The sequence below is a fragment of the Rhinoraja longicauda genome, chromosome 2 (genome assembly GCF_053455715.1).
Source record: "Rhinoraja longicauda isolate Sanriku21f chromosome 2, sRhiLon1.1, whole genome shotgun sequence".
Lineage (NCBI taxonomy): Eukaryota > Metazoa > Chordata > Chondrichthyes > Rajiformes > Arhynchobatidae > Rhinoraja > Rhinoraja longicauda.
In genome coordinates, this window is record NC_135954.1 from 17,669,796 (window position 1) to 17,692,819 (window position 23,024).

Below are 23,024 nucleotides of genomic sequence, written 5' to 3' on the forward strand. Positions count from 1 at the left end.
AGTTCATTACAGGGGGTGAAATCTGCCTGAACTGAACATTATAGATTTTGTGCTTCCCCACACATATTGTCCCTTGAGAGGACATGAAATGGCCCTGGCAAGGGGAAATCTATAACATTTTATAAATATGTTAGAAGCAAGATATGGTAGGGAAATAGTAGGTCCCTTCAGAGATGAAATAGGGATGTCTTCTTGCGCAGCCTAGGGAATACATGTGGTGTCCTGAATGAATACTTTGCATCAGCTTTCACTATGGGGAGGATGGAAAGTTGGAGAACATGCACTCGATAGTTGGAACATTGTTTATTAGGAAAGAGGAAACGTAGAGTTATTGATGCGCGTTAAGGTAGACATAGCTCCAGAATCTGACAACGATCTATCTTGGGATATCATAGGAAGCAAAGGATAAGATTGCTGGGGCTCTGATGGAGATTTTTACATCAGCTTTTACCTCAGCAGAGTTACTAGAAGACTGGAGGGGAGCTAATGCTGTTCCCATATTCAAGAAGGGCAGTAGAAATAGACAATAGGTGCAGGAGTAGGCCATTCGGCCCTTCGAGGCAGCACCACCATTCAATGTGATCATGGCTGATCATTCACAATCAGTACCCCGTTCCTGCCTTCTCCCCATACCCCCTGACTCCGCTATCTTTAAGAGTATCTAGCTCTCTCTTGAAAGCATCCAGAGAATTGGCCTCCACTGCCTTGTGAGGCAGAGAATTCCACAGATTTACAATTCTCTGACTGAAAAAAATTATCCTCATCTCCGTTCTAAATGGCCTACCCCTTATTCTTAAACTGTGGCCCCTGGTTCTGGACTCCCCCAACATTGGGAACATGTTTCCTGCCTCTAATGTGTCCAATCCCTTAATAATCTTATATGTTTCAATAAGATCCCCTCTCATCTTTCTAAATTCCAGCGTATACAAGTCTAGTCGCTCCAGTCTTTCAACATACGACAGTCCCACCATTCTAGGAATTAACCTAGTGAACCTATGCTGTATGCCCTCAATAGCAAGAATATCCTTCCTCAAATTTGGAGACCAAAACTGCACACAGTACTCCAGGTGCGGCTCACTAGGGCCCTGTACAACTGCAGAAAGACCTCTGCTCCTATACTCAACTCCTCTTGTCATAAAGGTCAACATGCCATTAGCTTTCTTCACTGCCTGCTGTACCTGCATGCTAACTTTAAGTGACTGATGAACACGAACACCCAGATCTCTTTGTACTTCCCCATTTCCTAACTTGACACCATTCAGATAATAATCTGCCTTCCTGTTCTTTCCACCAAAGTGAATAACCTCACATTTATCCACATTAAACTGCATCTGCCATGCATCTGCCCACTCACACAACCTGTCCAAGTCACCCACATAGCATCCTCCTCACAGTTTACACTGCCACCCAGCTTTGTGTCATCCGCAAATTTGCTAATGTTACTTTTAATCCCTTCATCTAAATCATTAATGTATATGAATAAGTGCAGGCCGGTAAGCCTTACAGCAGAAGTAGCGCAAATACTGAAATAAATATTCCCAGGGATAGGATTTACAATCACTTGGAAAGGCAGGGACTGATTAGGGAAGTTAGCATGGTTTTGTGCATGAAAAACTCTGCCTCACAAATCTGAGTTTTTTGAGGAAATTACTGGGAAAATTGATGAAGGCAGATGGCAGATGTGGACTTTAGCAATGTTTTTGACAAGGTCCCACACATCAGGCTGATCCATAAATTTAGGGAACAAGGGATCCAAGGTATTTTGGCAAACTGAATCCAAAATTGACAGTGGTCAGAGGTAGAATGTAGTGGTGAAGGGGTATTTTTCCGATTGGAAGTCTGTAACCAATGGCTTGGTTGTAATGTCTATGGTTTAATTTTATTGGTGATGTGAACATTGATGGAGTTGTAGATATTGATGCTGGGGCCTAAGGATACAGAAAGACACGGATTAGCAGGAAAATTGGGCAGAGCAGTGGCACATGGAATTTAATGCAGTCAAGTGTGAGATTATGCATTTTGGTTCGACTAATAGTGGTGAGACATCTGCAGTTAATGACTGGGACCTTCAGCATCGATGTACCAAGAGTTGTTATGAAATTATGAGAGCCATCGAGATGATTGCTCGTCATGGGCTTGTTCAAAGGGTAGGGTCATCTAAAATTAGAATATGTGGTTTAACGTGAGGGGAAATACTTAAAGATCTCGGTGGTAAGGTTATGGTTATCTGGAACAACCTACCAGAGGAGGCAGGTTTATTCACTAAATTATTTAAAAAAAACATTTGGGTAGGTATAGAAGAAACAAAATAATCAAGGGATATGGCTAAATTCAGAAAAATGGGATTAGTGTCGATAGGCATTTTGGTCAGCAATGGTCTACAATTTTAACTCTATGATTGTACTGTACAGCATACAGGTTGGATTGCTAGTGGTTTTGGATGCTGGGGTGTCACTTCTGAGATGATATTGCTCAAGAAATGCACCACACAATTGTTGGCTTCAGCATTGCTTTTCCTACAATGCGCATGGTGGCCCAATAACTTTCCAAAATAAGGACGTTTAGTAAAAAGTAAGATTTTCGGCTGGTCCTACCTTCTCATGCTGAGTAACACTCTGCTGCACAAACTCCATATCTTCAGACGTGAAGTATCCAGCATGCAGCAAGTTATCCAAGATGCAATCAGTGTTTTTAATTCCATTGACCAGCTCCACCCGACGCACTATTAGAAGATCAAGGTATGAGGAGGCTCGGTTTGTAAGAGCCGCACACGGCTCCATAGTAACGTACTTGGGTTCAAACCTAAGCTTTTCTATCGGAAGCAAAAGTTAGAATGGTCAGTGGTATCACTTCACGAGTCCACAGAATAACAATCGCTGTTATAACATATAACAGTATAACAAAACTTTATTGTCATTCGGTATAAATACCGAACGAAATTTCAGCAGTCACAAAACACAGCAAAAAAGAAAAGAACACAGGACACACGACCCCAACACAAACATCCATCACAGTGACGCCAAACACCCCCTCACTGTGATGGAGGCAACAAAACTTCCCCTCTCTTCCCCCCGCACCCACGGACAGGCAGCTCGACCCCTACCGAGGCAACCGACACGCACAGCCCCCGCAAGAGGATGGAAGGCCCCCCGGCCGAGCCGCCCCGGGCACCAAAACGTCCCGCGGCCGCACCGGGCGATGTTAAGTCCAGCGGCCGAGCCGCACCGGGCACCGAAACGTCCCACGGCCGAGCCGCGCTGGCGATGTTAAGTCCAGCGGCCAAGCCGCGCCGGGCACTGAAACGTCCCGCGGCCGAGCCGCACCAGGCACTGAAACGTCCCGCGGCCGAGCCGCACCGGGCACTGAAACGTCCCGCGGCCGAGCCGCACCGGGCACTGAAACGTCCCGCGGCCGAGCCGCACCGGGCACTGAAACGTCCCGCGGCCGAGCCGCGCCGGCGATGTTAAGTCCCGCAGCCGAGCCGCGCCGGGCTCTGATCCGCACCGGGCGATGGAAGGCCCCGCGGCCGAGCCGCACCGAGCGCTGAACCGAGCAACTCTGAAATGGCAAGGCTTGTGGGGTGCTTCCGGTAGGCAGTGGTGAGTACCTACTGACCAGTGGTCCGAGGAGGGACAAACCACAAACCGGCGACAGGGTGTTGGGTGCCCAAGGCTCATCGATGCGCGAGGGCAATGAAGGCTATCCCGTCTGGTCCGAACCGACAGAAGGTCTACTGTGGCACAAATCACAGGAGATTTTAATGGTGGTTATGGGTGGAATGTGTCACAATACACAGTGCATCGCACCCTGCTGCATATGGGGCTGCACACGGAGGACCAACAGCATATTAGGCAGGTGGTCATAATGTTTTGGCTCATCAGGTCATAATGTTTTGGCTGTAGACTTTCGGATAACAGAATCACAATATTTGGGGAACAAAAAAGCTGTGGGTTTTTTATACAGTTCCACGACTTAACCTTCCTAAGCTCCACACTTCAACGAATGCTTAATGAGTTGCAGTTCCAGTAAAACTCTGAAAAAGTCTTACCGTCAGAGATTGCTCAATTTCTCCAGCAATGCTGCACAAATTCTATACAGTTTTTCAATATTGAACACAATGGTTTTCGTTAGAAATCTCTCGAAATTTGAATTTTGGCCTTATGTCAGTTAAGGTGCAGAGAAGATTTACAAGGATGTTGTCAGGACTCGAGGGCCTGAGCTATGGGGAGAGGTTGAGCAAGCTAGGGGCTCTATTCCTTGGAGCACAGGAGGATGAGGGGTGATCTTATAGAGGTGTATAAAATTATGAGGAATAGCTCGGGTAATAGACAATAGACAATAGACAATAGACAATAGGTGCAGGAGTAGGCCATTCAGCCCTTCGAGCCAGCACCGCCATTCAATGCGATCATGGCTGATCACTCTCAATCAGTACCCCGTTCCTGCCTTCTCCCCATACCCCCTCACTCCGCTATCCTTAAGAGCTCTATCCAGCTCTCTCTTGAAAGCAACCAACGAACTGGCCTCCACTGCCTTCTGAGGCAGAGAATTCCACACCTTCACCACTCTCTGACTGAAAAAGTTCTTCCTCATCTCCGTTCCAAATGGCCTACCCCTTATTCTTAAACTGTGGCCCCTTGTTCTGGACTCCCCCAACAGCATATTAGGCAGGTGGTCATAATGTTTTGGCTCATCAGGTCATAATGTTTTGGCTGTAGACTTTCGGATAACAGAATCACAATATTTGGGGAACAAAAAAGCTGTGGGTTTTTTATACAGTTCCACGACTTAACCTTCCTAAGCTCCACACTTCAACGAATGCTTAATGAGTTGCAGTTCCAGTAAAACTCTGAAAAAGTCTTACCGTCAGAGATTGCTCAATTTCTCCAGCAATGCTGCACAAATTCTACACAGTTTTTCAATATTGAACACAATGGCTTTCGTTAGAAATCTCTCGAAATTTGAATTTTGGCCTTATGTCAATTAAGGTGCAGAAAAGATTTACAAGGATGTTGTCAGGACTCGAGGGCCTGAGCGATGGGGAGAGGTTGAGCAAGCTAGAGCTCTATTCCTTGGCGCACAGGAGGATGAGGGGTGATCTTATAGAGGTGTATAAAATTATGAGGAATAGCTCGGGTAATAGACAATAGACAATAGACAATAGGTGCAGGAGTAGGCCATTCAGCCGTTCGAGCCAGCACCGCCATTCAATGCGATCATGGCTGATCACTCTCAATCAGTACCCCGTTCCTGCCTTCTCCCCATACCCCCTCACTCCGCTATCCTTAAGAGCTCTATCCAGCTCTCTCTTGAAAGCATCCAACGAACTGGCCTCCACTGCCTTCTGAGGCAGAGAATTCCACACCTTCACCACTCTCTGACTGAAAAAGTTCTTCCTCATCTCCGTTCTAAATGGCCTACCCCTTATTCTTAAACTGTGGCCCCTTGTTCTGGACTCCCCCAACATTGGGAACATGTTTCCTGCCTCTAATGTGTCCAATCCCCTAATTATCTTATATGTTTCAATAAGATCCCCCCTCATCCTTCTAAATTCCAGTGTATACAAGCCTAATTGCTCCAGCCTTTCAACATACGACAGTCCCGCCATTCCGGGAATCAACCTAGTGAACCTACGCTGCACGCCCTCAATAGCAAGAATATCCTTCCTCAAATTTGGAGACCAAAACTGCACACAGTACTCCAGGTGCGGTCTCACCAGGGCCCGGTACAACTGTAGAAGGACCTCTTTGCTCCTATACTCAACTCCTCTTGTTACGAAGGCCAACATTCCATTGGCTTTCTTCACTGCCTGCTGTACCTGCATGCTTCCTTTCAGTGACTGATGCACTAGGACACCCAGATCTCGTTGAACATCCCCTCTTCATAACTTGACACCATTCAGATAATAATCTGCCTTTCTATTCTTACTTCCAAAGTGAATAACCTCACACTTATCTACATTAAACTGCATCTGCCATGTATCCGCCCACCCACACAACCTGTCCAAGTCACCCTGCAGCTTTATTGCATCTTCCTCACAATTCACACTACCCCCCAGCTTAGTATCATCTGCAAATTTGCTAATGGTACTTTTAATCCCTTCATCTAAGTCATTAATGTATATCGTAAATAGCTGGGGTCCCAGCACCGAACCTTGCGGTACCCCACTGGTCACTGCCTGCCATTCCGAAAGAGACCCATTTATCCCCACTCTTTGCTTTCTGTCTGTCAACCAATTTTCTATCCATGTCAGTACCCTACCCCCAATACCATGTGCTCTAATTTTGCCCACTAATCTCCTATGTGGGACCTTGTTGAAGGCTTTCTGAAAGTCGAGGTACACCACATCCACTGACTCTCCCCTGTCAATTTTCCTAGTTACATCCTCAAAAAATTCCAGTAGATTTGTCAAGCATGATTTCCCCTTCGTAAATCCATGCTGACTCGGAATGATCCTGTTACTGCTATCCAAATGCTCAGCAATTTCGTCTTTTATAATTGACTCCAGCATCTTCCCCACCACTGATGTCAGACTAACTGGTCCATAATTACCCGTTTTCTCTCTCCCTCCTTTCTTAAAAGGTGGGATAACATTTGCTATCCTCCAATCCACAGGAACTGATCCTGAATCTATAGAACATTGAAAAATGATCTCCAATGCTTCCACTATTTCTAGAGCCACCTCCTTAAGTACCCTGGGATGCAGACCATCAGGTCCTGGGGATTTATCAGCCTTCAGTCCCATCAGTCTACCCAAAACCATTTCCTGCCTAATGTGGATTTCCTTCAGTTCCTCCATCACCCTAGGTTCTCCGGCCCCTAGAACATTTGGGAGATTGTGTGTATCTTCCTCAGTGAAGACAGATCCAAAGTAACGGTTTAACTCGTCTGCCATTTCTTTGTTCCCCATAATAAATTCCCCTGCTTCTGTCTTCAAGGGACCCACATTTGCCTTGACTATTTTTTTCCTCTTCACGTACCTAAAAAAAATTTTGCTATCCTCCTTTATATTATTGGTTAGTTTACCCTCGTACCTCATCTTTTCTCACCGTATTGCCTTTTTAGTTAACTTTTGTTGCTCTTTAAAAGAGTCCCAATCCTCTGTCTCCTTAATTTTTATGCTGTCCTTGACTTCCCTCGTCAGCCACAGGTGTCTCTTACTCCCCTTAGAGTCTTTCCGCCTCTTTGGGATAAATTGATCCTGCAACCTCTGCATTATTCCCAGGAATACCTGCCATTGCTGTTCTACCGTCTTCCCTGCTAGGGCCTCCTTCCAGTCAATTTTGGCCAGCTCCTGCCTCATGCCTCTGTAATCCCCTTTGCTATACTGTAATACCGACACTTCTGATTTTCCCTTCTGCCTTTCCATTTGCAGAGTAAAACTTATCATGTTGTGATCACTGCCTCCTAATGGCTCTTTTACCTCTAGTCCCCTTATCAGATCAGGATCATTACACAACACTAAATCCAGAATTGCCTTCTCCCTGGTAGGCTCCAGTACAAGCTGTTCTAAGAATCCATCTCGAAGGCACTCTACAAACTCTCTTTCCTGGGGTTCATTTCCAACCTGATTTTCCCAGTCTACCTGCATGTTGAAATCTCCCATAACCACCGTAGCATTACATTTGTGACACGCCAATTTTATCTCCTGATTCAACTTGCACCCTATGTCGAGGCTACTGTTTGGGGGCCTATAGATAACTCCCATTAGGGTCTTTTTACCCTTACAATTCCTCATTTCTATCCATACTGATTCAACATCTCCTGATTCTATGTCACCCCTTGCAAGGGAATGAATATCATTCCTTACCAGCAGAGCAACCCCACCTCCTCTTCCCACCTGTCTGTCTTTTCTATACGTTGTGTACCCCTGAATATTCAGTTCCCAGCCCTGGTCCTCTTGTAGCCATGTCTCAGTGATCCCTGCAACATCATACTTGGGTAGGTGCACAGAGTGTCTTGCCCAGAGTAGGGGAAATCGAGAACAAGAGGACATAGGTTTAAGGTGAGGGGGGAAAGATTTAATAAGCATCTGAGGCGTAACTTGTTCATGCAAAGGGTGGTAGATGTATGGAACGAGCTGCCAGAGGAGGTAGTTGAGGTGGGTACTATTGCAACGTTTAAGAAACATTTAGACAGGTACATGGATAGGACAGGTTTGGTGGGATAATGGGCAAAATGCAGGTAGGTGGGACTAGTTTAGATGGGACATGTTGGCCGATGTGGGCAAGTTGGGCCGAACGGCCTTTTTCCGCCGTGTAAGACTCCATGACTTCATGACTCCATGTAGCATTGGATAAATGCAGCAGTTCTTTGTGCTTCCAATCAGACATTGAAAATTTACAGACACTTAGATAAGAACATCACAATATTTGGAGTTCAAAAAAGGCTGTAGATGTTTTTCAGTTACACAACCTAACTTTCTTAAGCTCCAAGCTTTACCAGACTATTTATTTCAACTAATACTTAGAGTTATAGAGTCATAAGGCATGGAAACACACTCTTTGTACCAACATACCAATGCCGTCCAATATGTCCCATCTACACTAATTCTACCTGCCCCCATTTTGCCCATATCCCTCTAAACCTTTCCTATCCATTAACCTGTCCAAATGTCTTTTAAATGTTGTTATAGTACCTGCCTCAACTACCTCCTTTGGTAGCTCATTCCATATACCCTCAGTTCCTATTAAATCTTTCCCCTCTTAAACTTATGTCCTCTGGTTCTTGATTTCCCTACTCTGGATAAAAGACTCTGTGCGTCTACACTATCTATTCCCCTCATGTTTTTATGCACCTCTATAAGATCACACCTCATCCTCCTACACTCCAAAGAATATCGTCCTGGCCTGCCCAACCTCCTCTGTAGCTCAAGCCCTTGTAGATTTTCTCTGCATTCTCCAGATTAACAACATCTGTCCTCCAGCAGGGTGACCAAAACTGAATACAATAATCCAAATGTGGCTTCACCAATGTCTTCTACAACCGTAACGTAACATCCCAACTTCTATGCTCAATATGAAGAGACACTAAATGCTGGAGTAACTCAACAGTTCAGGCAACACCCCTGGAGAACATGGACAGGTGACACTTTGGGACCATTCTTCAGACATGAAGTATCTTTTGTGTCTTTTCTTGGTAAACCTGCATCTGCAGTTCATTGTTTCTACCTCCATACTCAATACCCTGATTTGGATGAGAGAATTGAAGGTTTTGTGGCCAAATCTGCAGATGATGCGAAGGTAAGTGGAGGGGCATGTAGTGTGGAGGAAGCAGGAACACTGCAGAATGCCATGGACAGGTTGGGAGAGTGGCAGATGGAATACAGTGTAGCAAAGTGTGCAGTCATGCATTTTGAATTGAATAAATATATTGACCAAGTACGTATGCATACAAGGAATTTGCCTTGGTGCTTTGCTACACTGTATTCCATCTGCCACTTCTTTGACCACTCTCCCAACCTTGGTAGTGGGAATAAAGGCATAGACTATTTTCTAATTGGGAGAGGATTCAGAAATCGGAGATGCAAAGGGACTTGAGAGTGCTGGTGCAGGATTCCCAAAAGGTTCATTCGCGAGTTGAAACGGGTAGTAAGAGAGCCAAATACAATGTTAGCATTTATTTTGAGAGGATTAGAATATAAAAGCAGGGATATAATATGAGGCTTTGTAAAGCACTGGTCAAACCGCAGTTGGAGTATTGTGAGCAGTTTTGGGCCCCATATCTGAGGAAGGATATGCCGACATTGGAGAGAATGATCTCAGGGATGATTGAATTGTCATATGATGAGCATTTGACGGCACTGGGCCTGTGTTCGCTGGAGTTTAGAAGGATGAGGGGAAACCTCATTGAAACTTACCGAATAGTGAAAGACCTGAGTAGAGTGGATGTGGAGAGGATGCTTCCACTAGTGGGAGACTCTAGGACCAGAGGGCATAGTCCCAGAATAAATGGACGCACCTTTAGAAAGGAGATGAGGAGGAATTTCTTTAGTCAGAGGGTGGTGAATCTGTGGAATTCATTGCCACAGACTGCTGTGGAGGCCAAGTCATTGAGTATTTCTAAAGTGGAAATTGACAGATTCTTGATTAGTAAGGGTGTAAATATTATGAGGAGAAGACAGGAGAATGGGGTGTCCTTGGATATATCTGAACCAGGAAAGGGAGATTTGTCTACTTACATATGCCATAATACACATTTAGCACCTCTTCGACAGACAGCAATACTGACTGTCCTCAAGACACTTTCATTAACTGTGCCAAATTCCCCAGTTTGGACCTCTTTCTCCACAGTAAAAACAGAAGAAAAATACACACTGAGGACTCTTGACCATCTCCTGCAGTTCCACGCAGAGAATACCACTTTGGTTTCTCAGGGACCCTATTCTCTCTCTAGTCACCCTCTTTCCCTTATTGTACATAAATTCTCTTTGGATTCCCCTTAATATTATCTGCCAGAGCTTTCTCCTCCCTCATTTTGCCCTTCTGATTTCCTTCTTAAATATGCTCCTCAGTTCCTAAATCTCCTCCGCCGAGGGTCCACTTCATTCCAGTTGCCTGTCCCCGTCCCATGCCTCCTTCTATTTCCTGACCAGAACCTCTCTCGTCATCCATGTTTCCTTACATCCCATCTGCATTGCCCTTCACTCTAACAGGAACATGCATTCCCTGAGCACTTTTAAAAGCACCCCACTTTCTGGGTGCTCTTTTCCCTGCAATCTATTCCAATTAACTCGAGCAAGTTTGTGTTTAATACCATCAAAGTTGGCCTTGCTCAGATTCACAATTTTAACTCTTGGACCTGCCCCATCTTATCCAATACTATCTTAAAACTAATGGCTCTAGCTCAAGTTCTAGTAAAAGTTGTAGATCTAGCAAAGCATCAGAAATGTCTTACCGTTGACTTTAGCCTTTTGTCAGTTATGTGGCATTCGATAAATCCCAAGGTTCTTCATACTTTAAATCCAACATTGAATAAAGCAGAACAATTTCTAAAGGGAAAAACACTGAGCTCGCCAAGAGGGGATCCTGTTCCTTAAATTAACGTCACTGACTGCAGTTAGACAGGATGTGTGAATCTGCACCAGGGTCACTAACCAATCAAGTTCAGATGCTATAGTTATACAAACTAAATTAACACCAAATCATTAACTGCAACTGCACGAGGTTGTGCAACTTGAAACAGTTTTGCCTCTTTGAAAAGCAGGTTGTAAGTTAACAAAAGTTTATTTACATTTTACATTTCCTAACAACCATTTTCTTCGAAGAACAAAGCTCAGTTTCTGACTGTTGACTTTTTTGCTTAGGTTATCAGTTATAGCTTGGGATACAAAGTGATAAAAAAATATAATAAGAAAACCTGCATTGTTCTCTTCGGTGACCCTGCATACCTCTGCAATTCTGGCCAAAAGCTAGGCTGTAACCCGTGACTGATTCTAAACCAAGAGATGTCCAACCCCACTTAATCTACTTAAAGCAAACCTACACAAGTTCACACAAGTTCACAAGTTATAGGAGTAGAATTAGGCCATTCGGCCCATCGAGTATACTCCACCATTCAATCATGGCTGATCGCTGCCACCTAATCCTATTTTTCTGCCTTCTCCCCATAACCCTTGACACCCGTTCTAATCAGAATTTGTCTATTGCTGCCTTATAAATAACCACTGACCTGGCCTCCACAGCCTTCTGTGGTAATGAGTTCCTCAGATTCACCGCCCTCTGACGAAAGAAGTTCCTCCTCATCTCATTTCTAAAATTTCAATTCTCCTTTAATTATGAGGCTATGACCTCTGGTCCGAGACTCTCCTATCAGTGGAAACATCGTTTCCACATCCACTGTATCTATGCCTTTCACTCTCTCTGCAGCAATGGCGGGCACCTCCACAGACTCCTCTGTCAAGCTCCTCGAGTTTGCGGATGACACAACCCTGATTGGACTGATCCAGGATGGGGAGGAATCTGCCTACAGACGGGAAGTGACACAGCTGGCATCCTGGCGCCATCGCAACAACCTGGAGCTCAATGCTCAAGACAGTGGAACTAATTGTAGACTTTCGAAGAGAACCCCCTCCCCTCCTCCCACTCACCATCAACAACACCACAGTCACATCTGTGGAGTCATTTAAGTTCCTTGGAACCATCGTCTCCAGGGACCTTAAATGGGGGGCCACCATCGACTCCACAATAAAAAAGGTCCATCAGAGGATGTGCTTCCTGTGGCAACTGAGGAAACACAATCTGCCACAGGCAATGATTGTCCAATTCTATACTGCTATCATTGAGTCCGTCCTCACCTTCCCATCATGGTCTGGTTTGGCTCAGCCACCAAGCACGACATCCGGAGGCTGCAACTGAGAAGGTTGTTGGCTGCAACCTTCTCCCCATTGACGAACTGTACACTGCAAGGACCAGGAAGCGAGCGGGCAAGATCATCTCTGACCCCTCTCACCCTGGCCACAAACTCTTCGAAGCACTTCCCTCTGGAAGGCGACTCTGGACTGTCAAAGCAGCCACAGCCAGACATAAAAACAGCCTTTATCCACGAGTAGTAGTTCTACTCAATAATCACAATCTGTAGTCTCTTTTTTGCTCTGGTTTATTTTCACCCACATGTTTAGACCATAATGTTGTATCCTAATTGTTTTGATGTGGTTATGCTTTATTCTTAATTGTTAACTGTATGTTTGTGTTGTCATTTGTGAGCGGAGTACCAAGGCACATTCCTTGTATATGCATATACTTGGCCAATAAACTTATTCATTCATTTATTCATTCATTCATTCATTCATTCATTATTCTGTAGGTTTCAATGAGGTCCCCCCTCAACCTTCTAAACTCCAGCAAGTTGAGGTCCAATGATGTCAAATGCTTTTAAAAACTTTTTTTATTTATTTTATTTTTTACGTTAGGTGCAGGAGGAGGCCATTCGGCCCTTCGAGCCAGCACGGCCATTCAATGTGATCATGGCTGACTTAAATGACTCCACAGATGTGACTGTGGTGTTGTTGATGGTGAGTGGGGAGAGGGGAGGGGGAGCTCTTCGAAAGTGCTTATTGTATGCGAACCCACTCTTTCCTGGAATCATTCTTGTAAACCTCCTCCGGACCCTCTCCAGAGCTACCACATCCTTCCTCAGATATGGGGCCCAAATTTGCTCACATTACTCCAAATGCGGCCTGTCCAGTGCCTTATAGAGCCTCAGCATTGCATCTCTGCCCATGGTCCCTCCCTCCTTTCCCATGCATATTTACTAGGTGGTTCTTGATTAGTAATGGCGTCAAAGGGGAGAGAATGGAGTTGAGAGGGAAAAAATAGATCAGCCATGATCAAATGGTGAAGCAGGCTTGATGGGCTGAATGGCCTAATTCAGGATGGAACCCGGGTCTCTGGCGCTGTAAAGCCACAGCTCTACCGCTGCACCACTCAGAGGTCAAGCTGATCACATCCCCATCCACAGAGAACGTGAAGAAAGGAATACAGAGAACACAGCAAAACCAGCATGAAAGGAGAAGAAAATGATGATCAAACACTGAACAAACCAGAGAAGTAAGGAGGTGATATAGTCAAATATAAACAAATAGCAGCTGAATACAACAGCCTGAGGAATAGTGTGTTTTATCCTCCAATTCCCATGACTGTACAGAGCATGAACAGAGAATGCAATACTTTAAATAGAAATAAAGAACTGCACATGCTGGTTTATACCAAAGATAGACACAAAGTGTTGGAGTAACTCAGGGGACAGGCAGCATCTCAGAAGAAAAAGGATGGGTGACTTTTCGGGTCCTGACTCCTTAGCAGTCTGAAGAAGTCTCCCGACTTCACCTATCCTTTTTCTCCAGAGATGCTGCCTGACCCCCTGAGTTACTCCAGCACTTTGTGTCTAACTCATGTAAATACTTTAAATTTGATGAGCCTATTTGATTAAAAGCTTTGCATTTTCACAAACTGACAAATATTGACTAAGTGGTTAGGATCCTTAATCTTTCTGCAATTGATTTAAAGGGTCTCTTGAGAATGCACAAAGAACAAAGTGGAGATTTGTCATGGGCCACAGGATTATATTGAACAATTGGTAAAAAATGGGAGATCAATGGCAGACGGGAATTAATCCAGTTAAGTGCAAGGTGATGAACCAATAGGAGTTATACATGATGAATGGTAAGACCAAAAGGAATATTAAGGAAGAGATGGGACTTGCTGTGCAAATCGAAAGATCCCAGAAGCTGGCAGGACAGGTGGAAAAAGTAGTACAGAAGGTAAATGGGAGACTTGTGTTTATTAGCTGGAGCTACGAATGAATATAAATACAGGAAGGTGATGGAATATCGACTTCTCCAACTTTAGATAGTTCCTCTGTCCCTCTCTTCCCCTCCTCCTTCCCAGATCTCCCTCTATCTTCCTGTCTCCACCTATATCCTTCCTTTGTCCCGCCCCCCTGACATCAGTCTGAAGAAGGGTCTCGACCCGAAACGTCACCCATTCCTTCTCTCCCGAGATGCTGCCTGACCTGCTGAGTTACTCCAGCATTTTGTGAATAAATACCTTCGATTTGTACCAGCATCTGCAGTTATTTTCTTATTGTACAACTGTATAAATCGCTGCTGGAATACTGTGTACAGTTTTGGTTGCCTCGCGACAGGAAGAATGTGACTGCATTGGAGAATGTGCACAGGAGAATCACCAGGACGGTGCATGGCCTGGACATTTACTAGGAGTGACTGAATAGGCAGGTTTTGCTTTAGTTTTTTTTAGAAAGACAGCGAGGAAACAGGCCCTTCAGCCCACTGAGTTCACGCCAACCAGCGATCAGCCCATACAATAGCACTATCCTACACACTGGGAGCAATGTTCATTTTTTTTTCAACTGAAAAAGATAACCTTCAAACCTGTACGTCTTTCGAATGTGGGAGGAATGTGGTGCACCCGGAGAAAACCAAGGCGGTCGCAGGGAGAATGTACAAACCCCATAGTCAGGATCAAACCCGGGTCTCTGGCACTGTAAGTCAGCAACTCTACTGCTACGACACCTTTCCTAGGTGCAGAGGAGGCTGAAACATAGAAACATAGAAATATAGGTGCAGGAATAGGCCATTCAGCCCTTCGAGCCAGCACTGTCATTCAATATGATCATGGCTGATCTTCTAAAATCAGTACCCCGTTCCTGCTTTTTCCCCATGTCCCTTGATTTCTTTAGCCCTAAGAGCTAAATCTAACTCTCTCTTGAAAACATTCAGTGAATTGGACTCCACTGCCTTCTGTGGCAGAGAATTCCACAGATTCACAACTCTCTGGGTGAAAACGTTTTTCCTCGTCTCAGTCCTAACAACCCCTTATTCTTAAATAAGTCCTAACTACCCCTCATTTTTCCTGCATCTACCCTGTCCAATTCTCTAAGAGTTTTTTTATGTTTGTATAAGATCCCCTCTCATCCTTCTAAATTCCAGTGAATCCAAGCCCAGTCAACCCATTCTTTCATCATATGTCAGTCCCACCATCCCGGGAATTAACCTGGTGAACCTACGCTGAACTTCCGCCATAGCAATAATGTCCTTCCTCAAATTAGGAGACCAAAATTACACACAATACTCCAGGTGTGGTCTCAGGGCCCTGTACAACTGCAGTAGGACCACCTTGCTCCTAAACTCAAATCCTCTCGCAATGAAGGCCAACATGCCATTAGCTTTCTTCACTGCCTGCTGTACCTGCATGCTTACTTTCAGTGTATGGAAGAACTGCAGATGCTGGTTTAAATCGAAGGTAGACACAAAATGCTGGAGTAACTCAGCGGGACAGGCAGCATCTCTGGAGAGAAGGAATGGATGGCGTTTCGGGTCGAGACCCTTTTTCAGACTGATGTCAGGGGAGTGGGCGGGACAGAGATAGAATGCGACTGATGACCAGCACACCCAGGTCTCGTTGCACCTCCCCTTTTCCTAATCTGACACCATTCAGATAATAATCTGTCTTCCTGTTCTTGCCACCAAAGTGGATAACCTCACATTTATCCACATTAGACTGCCCACTCACCCAACCTATACAAGTCACCCTGCAGCTTCATAGCATCCTCCTCGCAGCTCACACTGTGACCCAGCTTTGTGTCATCCGCAAACATGGAGAAGTCACATTTAATTCCCTCGTCTAAATCGTTAATATATATTGTAAATAACTGGGGTCCCAGCACAGAGCCTTGCGGCACTCCACTGGTCACTGCCTGCCATTCTGAAAAGGACCCGTTAATTCCTACTCTTTGCTTCCAGTCTGCCAACCAGTTCTCTATCCATGTCAATACCCTACCCCCAATACCAAGTGCTCTAATTTTGCACTAATCACCTTGTCAAAGGCTTTTTGAAAGTCCAGATACACCACATCCACTGGCTCTCCCTTATCTATTCTACTTGTTACATCCTCAAAGAATTCCAGAAGATTAGTCAAGCATGATTTCCCCTTCATAAATCTATACTGACTTTGACTGATCCTGTCACTGCTTTCCAAATGTGCTGCTGTAACATCTTTAATAATTGACTCAAGCATCTTCCCCACTACTGATGTCAGGCTAACTGGTCTATAATTCACTGTTTTCTCTCTCCCTCCTTTCTTAAAAAGAAGGGTTACATTGGCTACCCTCCAGTTCACAGGAACTGATCCAGAGTCGAGAGAACATTGGAAAATGATCACCAATGCATCCACGATTTCTTGAGCCACCTCCTTGAGTACTCTGGGATGCAGACCATCAGGCCCTGGGGATTTATCTGTCCAGGGGAACTAACAGAGGTACATAAAATTAGGAGGGGCACAAGATAGGTAGAAGGATACCTTTTCCCATGGCAGTGGAATCTAAAATTAGAGTACAAAGATTTAGGATGAGGAAGAGATTTAGAGGGATCCCGAGGAGGAACTTTCTCATCCAGAGTATGGTTGGAATTTACTTGAATTGGTGGTGGAGATAGGTTCTCTCACATATAAAAAATATTTGTATAAGCCCTTAAATTGTGAAGGCATAGTAAACTGCTGACCAAGTACTGGTATATGGGTTTAGTCTAGATCGGTACCTGATTGTTGAACATGATGGGCCAAAGGGCCTGTTTCTTTGCTGTACAACTCTATAATCTATGATAATAAATAATCACCATTGTAAGACTCCAACGCAAGAAAAGGGCAACTCTGGTTCCAGTAAATGTGTGATAAAAAAGTAATAATAAAATCCTTCAAAAGACAATGGTGAACCTAGGCATAAATTCGTATTTCCATTACAGAAAACACCAGGAGAGCTACATGAGATTACTGACGGTGTAAATGTAACTTTTTACAAATTTTTGCTATTGCTTTTGCACGTGATGTTCTAACCAAGAACAACCAGTTCATCAAAAATCCAACAACCCTTCATCCTCTTTATGGTTGTGATTTTGAATTCCTTTTTTTCCCATTACTGAGAGTGATTGTTGAATTAAGTAGCACTGACTCCTACTGGCTGGGCTGTGATATGCAGATTGATGACTTTATACTGGAAATTTCCACTGTAAACATGGACTCAGGAATTATAACAGACTTTATAATAGAAGGCACTGCTACAAAAACATAAAACAGTAACAACAGACAGTAAAGATCTGTTGGCAGGAAGCATGCAAGTACTGTAGATAAAATATCATATGATGATATATAAAACTATATGAAATATCGCTTTATGTTATTTACAAACTGTTTAGTATTCATTTCATTTCTTGTGTGAGCTTTGCATACACCGAAAAGATTTAGGCTTCTACCTGATCATACCAGAGTCATGTTATCCGAACACGCGAAATAGTATTGCAGATGAGGCTGATAGTTAGTGAAGTTTATCAGTGGCACAGATGCTGTCTGAAACACAGCATGTTGCTCAGCTTTAACGACCTGCACCTTCAATAATATTTTGAAGCTCTCATTACTAATTTGGGACAATGACAAGAAATAAAGAACCATAGAAAGACAATTTTTCACCCAGAGAATTGTGAATTTGTGGAATTCTCTGCCACAGAGGGCAGTGGAAGCCAAATCACTGGATGGATTTAAGAGAGAGTTAGATAGAGCTCTAGGGGCTGGAGGAATCAAGGGATATGGGGAGAAGGCAGGCACGGGTTATTGATTGTGGACGATCAGCCATGATCACAATGAATGGCGGTGCTGGCTCGAAAGGCCGAATGGCCTCCTCCTGCACCTATTTTCTATATTTCTATAATTTGTGAATTTTTATTCATTCTTACAATTGTTGACAAGGGGAGAAGACCTTGTTGATGCAATATCACAATATGAATGGTCACTAGGGATTGGCACCTGAGCAGTCATTTCCCTCAACAGTCCTTTACTGACCAGTTCCATTCCTGATCTCCACAGGTGACTTCTCTTCCCAACCCCCATGTCCAGCTTCACTCATTGATCCCTATGTTCAACCTCCTTCCACCCCGACAGGGGCCTGGATTCTCCATCATTCACCTTATCTTCCCCTCAGACCATAGGCCCCAGTCCTCGGCCACTTACCTGATCTCTCAATGTCTCATCACTCCTGGCACAAGTATTTCAGTGAGGGTCCTTGCTAGTGAGGCAGTGCAGTGTGGGTTCATGAGGTTAATCCCCGGGATGGCGGGACTGTCATATGAGGAAGGAGTGGAAAGACTGGGCTTGTATTCACTGGAATTTAGAAGTATCAGAGGGAATCTTATAGAAAACACATAAAATTATAAAAGGACTGGACAAGCTAGATGCAGGAAAAATGGTCCCAATGTTGTGGGAGTCCAGAACTAGGGGCCACGGTCTAAGAATAAAGGGGAGGCCATTTAAAACTGAGATGAGAAAAAACATTTTTCACCCAGAGGGTTGTGAATTTGTGGAATTTTCTGCCACAGAAGGCAGTGGAGGCCAATTCACAGGATGAATTTAAAAGCGAGTTAGATAAAGCTCTAGGGGATAGCAGAATCAAGGGATATGGGGAGAAGGCAGGCACAGGTTACTGATTGTAGATGATCAGCCATGATCACAATGAATGGCGGTGCTGGCTCGAAGGGCCAAATGCCCTCCTCCTGCACCTATTTTCTAAGATTCTATGTTTCTATGGACCTCCTTCCTGCATTCCCCTACATGCCATGACCTTTCTATCAGATCCTTCTATCTGCTCTGCTCAGCTACTTCAATCTCCAATTCAACCAGCTACTTCCATTTCTCATTGACCACCATGCGGACACTGATCAGATGGCCATTATGCCTCTGTCTCTTCCATTTCACCAAAGCCAGGCTTGACCCTGAGCAGCAATAGTTCCTTGGTGGAGGTGGTCTGTGTTGACACTTTGGGGTGGCACGGTGGCGTAGCAGTAGAGTTGCTGCCTCACAGCACCAGAGACCCAGGTTCGATCCTGACTGCAGGTGCAGTCTCAATGGAACTTGTACGTTCTCCCCGTGACCATGTGGGTTTTCCCCGGGTGCTCCGGTTTCCTCCCACACTCCGAAGGCACACAGGGTTGTAGGTTAATTGGCTTTGGTAAAGATTATAAATTGTTCTTCATGTGTAGGATAGTACTAGTGTACAGGGATTGCTCGGCGGTGCAGGCTTGGTGGTCCGAATGGCCAGATACCACGCTGTGTCTCTAAACTAAACATGTGGCTTGAATGTTACTTGTCAGTTTTCAGCTGTATCGCACATATTGTCCAGGCCTCCTTCCTTGTCGGCATGCACTGATGGACTGTGTTGTGAATGAAACATACCACTGTGCGCTCATTAGTTTTGATCTGCAGTTGGAGTGATGTTCCAGCAGAAGATATCAGATGTGCAGTTTCAACCAAAACGATATTCCAATTAAGAAATCTCCTGTGTTCTGAAGCTGTTTTGTGAAGTGTCCTATCATTCGGCACTTCAAAACGGAGTCATAGAAAAATAGAAAATCGGTTCCTCCTCGGGATCCCTCTAAATCTCTTCCTCATCCAGCTACATTTCCATAAACCTGTATTGCAGGATAACTGTAATATTCTGTAGCATGGATCCCAAACTGAGGTTTTTCATTCAATTTTATGGATCTTTCTCCTACACTGTTCGTCTGCCTTCTTTCCTGGCTCATAAGATTATCAGATCATTACCAAAAGAGGAAAATTGGAAGGGTGTCTAGTTAAAGCACTTCAAGATATGAAACACTTGGGTGCAAATTGTTTGACTATACATCTCGCAAGAAACATACAGTACATCCTTGCCTCAAGCTTTTATATTATAACTTCCAAACAATAACGGGCTGGATTATGTGGCATGCAAGTACGGGTCATTTGGATTCAGGCCAGATAATGTTTTAGATTAAAACAACATAATTTTTATTTTCATTTGAGTGCCTTAGACGTGTGGTGTGAGTTCCAAGACATGGAGTGTGAGTGCCTAGGCTGGTGGTGAAAGTGAAACATACACTGATATTTCCTCTTCTCAGTCACCAAAGCTCCATTATCTGATCCTCTCTGGAAGCTGATATGTTCCTTTAGAAATGTCATAGACAGACAAAATCTTGGAATATTTGGCAAAACCACTGTCCAAAAAATTGCTTCAACTTCAAAATATCTAAGCAAGAAAGGATGATTTGGAAAGTGGAATCAACTGATTACTGATGACTAGTGGATTGTGTTCACAATTGACTCAAGCTTTGGATCAGAACACTTTTCTTGTAAATTAATCTTTTAAGGCTGGAATTAATAAGGGAGATCAAGAATAAAGTGCAGTTATTTGAAAAAAACTACAAGCTTAAATACGTTCCTTGAAATTTATTTTATAAAATACCATAATATTGTAACATAAACCAACATAAATTACTACAATCGTTTGGTTGACTGCATGTGTCTCAGTAATGGAAATTTCAATCCATGCTACTTCAGAATACAGGCACCTTGAGTTTTACTTCCGTTTGATTTATGTGTTTTTGAAATAACGCGCTTGTTCCTTTAATACCAGAGTTTGATTTACACTAGCTTATTTTTGTAATAACGCACTCAAATTTACTGCTGACAGCAGAGTCGCATATATGTTGAATTTGTGCATTTTTGAATTACACATTGCTTTTCCAGCATGTATAAAATGAGAGGTGCGTGTACATCATATGAATCAGTGATGGAAGAATAACACCCATAGGCAGCTTCATATGTCTGTTCATGCCTCTGCAATGAAGCCATGGGAAAAGTAGAAAATACTGCCATTTTGCAGCACAGTCTGTCTCCTTAGAGTTATTAACACATCCACAAACTTCAAAAGTTCCAAAAAAAATTGCCAAAGACTTGAAGATTTTCCTGTATCATTTTGCTTGAAACCAGCACATTGATCACATGTGAAAAGGCATTCCCATTATCAACCGTTTTTCATTTCCAAATGTTTTGGCTTCTTCAGCAGATATGGTATTGCCATTCAAGCTGTTTAGGAAAACAATTAGGACAAGTTAAAACCTACTCCAGAGATATGGACTAAGTAACATTCCTTGATAAAAGGATTTACACTGCTTATATTACTAAAATGATGCTCAAATTTCAACATAGATGAGGGATTGAGGAACTAAGTCATTCAGAGGTTTCAAAAAGGTTTCAAAGGTCTTTTATTGTCACGTGTACCAATTAAGGTGCAGTGGTATGCCAAATACCTTAGAGCCATACTAAAAAAGCAACAAGACACACAACTATATTAAACTTAACATAAACATCCACCACAGTGGATTACCCACATTCCTCACTGTGATGGAAGGCAATAAAGTCTAATCTTTTTCCCTCATTTTTCTCCCGCAGTCGGGGCAGTTGAACCATCCGTTGGGGCGATCGAAGCTCCCGCAGCCGGCGATCAAAGCTCCCGTGTCGGAGCGATCAAAGCACCCACGTCAGGGCGATCAAAGCTCCCGCATCAGGGCGGTTGAGACTCCCGCGTGGAGGCGGTCGAAGCTCCTGCGGCTTGGAGTTCCCGAAGTCGGTCTCTGACCAGAGACCGCATGCTCCACAATGTTAAAGTCCGCAGGCTCCCACAGTAGAGCTCAGAGGTCGATCCCTGGCAAAGGGATCGCGGGCTCCGCGATGTTAAAGTCCCGTAGGCTCCGCGCGGTGGAGCTCTCGAATTCGGTCTCCAGCAAAGGCCGCCAACTCCTCGATGTTAGGCCACAGTGCGGACGGAGATACGATACGGAAAAAAAATCGCATCTCCGTCGAGGTAAGGGATTAGAAAAAGTTTCCCCAACCCCCTCCCCCACCCCCCACATAAAACAAGCTAAAGAACACTAAAAGCATACATTTAACACACACTAAAAAAAACGACGAAGAAGAAAGGGACAGACAGGCAAAATGGTTAGGAAAAAATTAGGACAAGTTCTAGCCTACTCCAGACATGCTTAGAGTCCCATTTCTTTATAAAAGGACAAAGATTTACATTGCTTATAGTATGGTATGGTACTTTATTTGTCACATGTACCGATTACAGTGAAATTCATTTTTGTACACAGTTATGGAGTCATAAAATCACAGAGTGACGCAGTGTGGAAACAGGCCCTTCGACCCAACTTGCCCACACCGGCCAACATGTCCCAGCTACACTAGTCCCACCTGCCTGTGCTTGGTCCATATCCCTCCAAACCTATCCTATCCATGCACCTGTCTAACTGTTTCTTAAACGATGGGATAGTCCCAGCCTCAACTACCTCCTCTGGCAGCTTGTTCCATACATGCACTACACTTTGTGTGAAAAAGTTACCCCTCGGATTCCAATTAAATCTTTTCCCCTTCACCTTGAACCTGTCCTCTGGTCCTCGATTTCCCTACTCTGGGCAAGAGACTCTGTGCATCTACCTGATCTATTCCTCTCATGATTTTGTACACCTCTATAAGATCACCCCTCATCCTCCTGCGCTCCAAGGAATCGAGACCCAGTCTACTCAACCTCTCCCGATAGCTCACACCCTCTAGTCCTGGCAACATCCTCGTAAATCTTTTCTGAACCCTTTCAAGCTTGAAAATATCTTTCCTATAATATGGTGCCCAGAACTGAACACAATATTC

At 44.1% G+C, this 23,024-nt stretch overlaps 3 protein-coding genes across 6 annotated transcripts in view; 1 reads left to right on the forward strand and 2 right to left on the reverse strand.

The window, feature by feature from the left end:
* The window catches only part of LOC144602403 (nucleotide-binding oligomerization domain-containing protein 1-like), a 41,893-nt gene extending 30,855 nt beyond the window's left edge, over positions 1 to 11,038 (reverse strand). For all 4 annotated transcript variants that reach the window (XR_013548443.1, XM_078415488.1, XM_078415507.1 and 1 more), the window contains exons 1-2: positions 10,897 to 11,038; positions 2,595 to 2,812 (exon numbers count right to left, since the gene is read on the reverse strand). Coding sequence is in view for 3 of the 4 variants with exons in the window: in XM_078415488.1 (XP_078271614.1) it covers positions 2,595 to 2,780 (186 nt within the window). In the remaining variant the exon portion in view is untranslated. The remainder of the gene's footprint in view (positions 1 to 2,594; positions 2,813 to 10,896) is intronic.
* Positions 1 to 23,024, forward strand: part of LOC144602431 (E3 ubiquitin-protein ligase znrf2-like) — a 464,175-nt gene that overhangs the window by 221,963 nt on the left and 219,188 nt on the right. The window lies entirely within an intron of this gene.
* Positions 20,760 to 23,024, reverse strand: part of nod1 (nucleotide-binding oligomerization domain containing 1) — a 61,524-nt gene continuing 59,259 nt past the window's right edge. Inside the window, exon 12 of the mRNA XM_078415526.1 lies at positions 20,760 to 21,404. Within this exon, the coding sequence (XP_078271652.1) occupies positions 21,317 to 21,404 (88 nt within the window). The 3' untranslated portion in view covers positions 20,760 to 21,316. The remainder of the gene's footprint in view (positions 21,405 to 23,024) is intronic.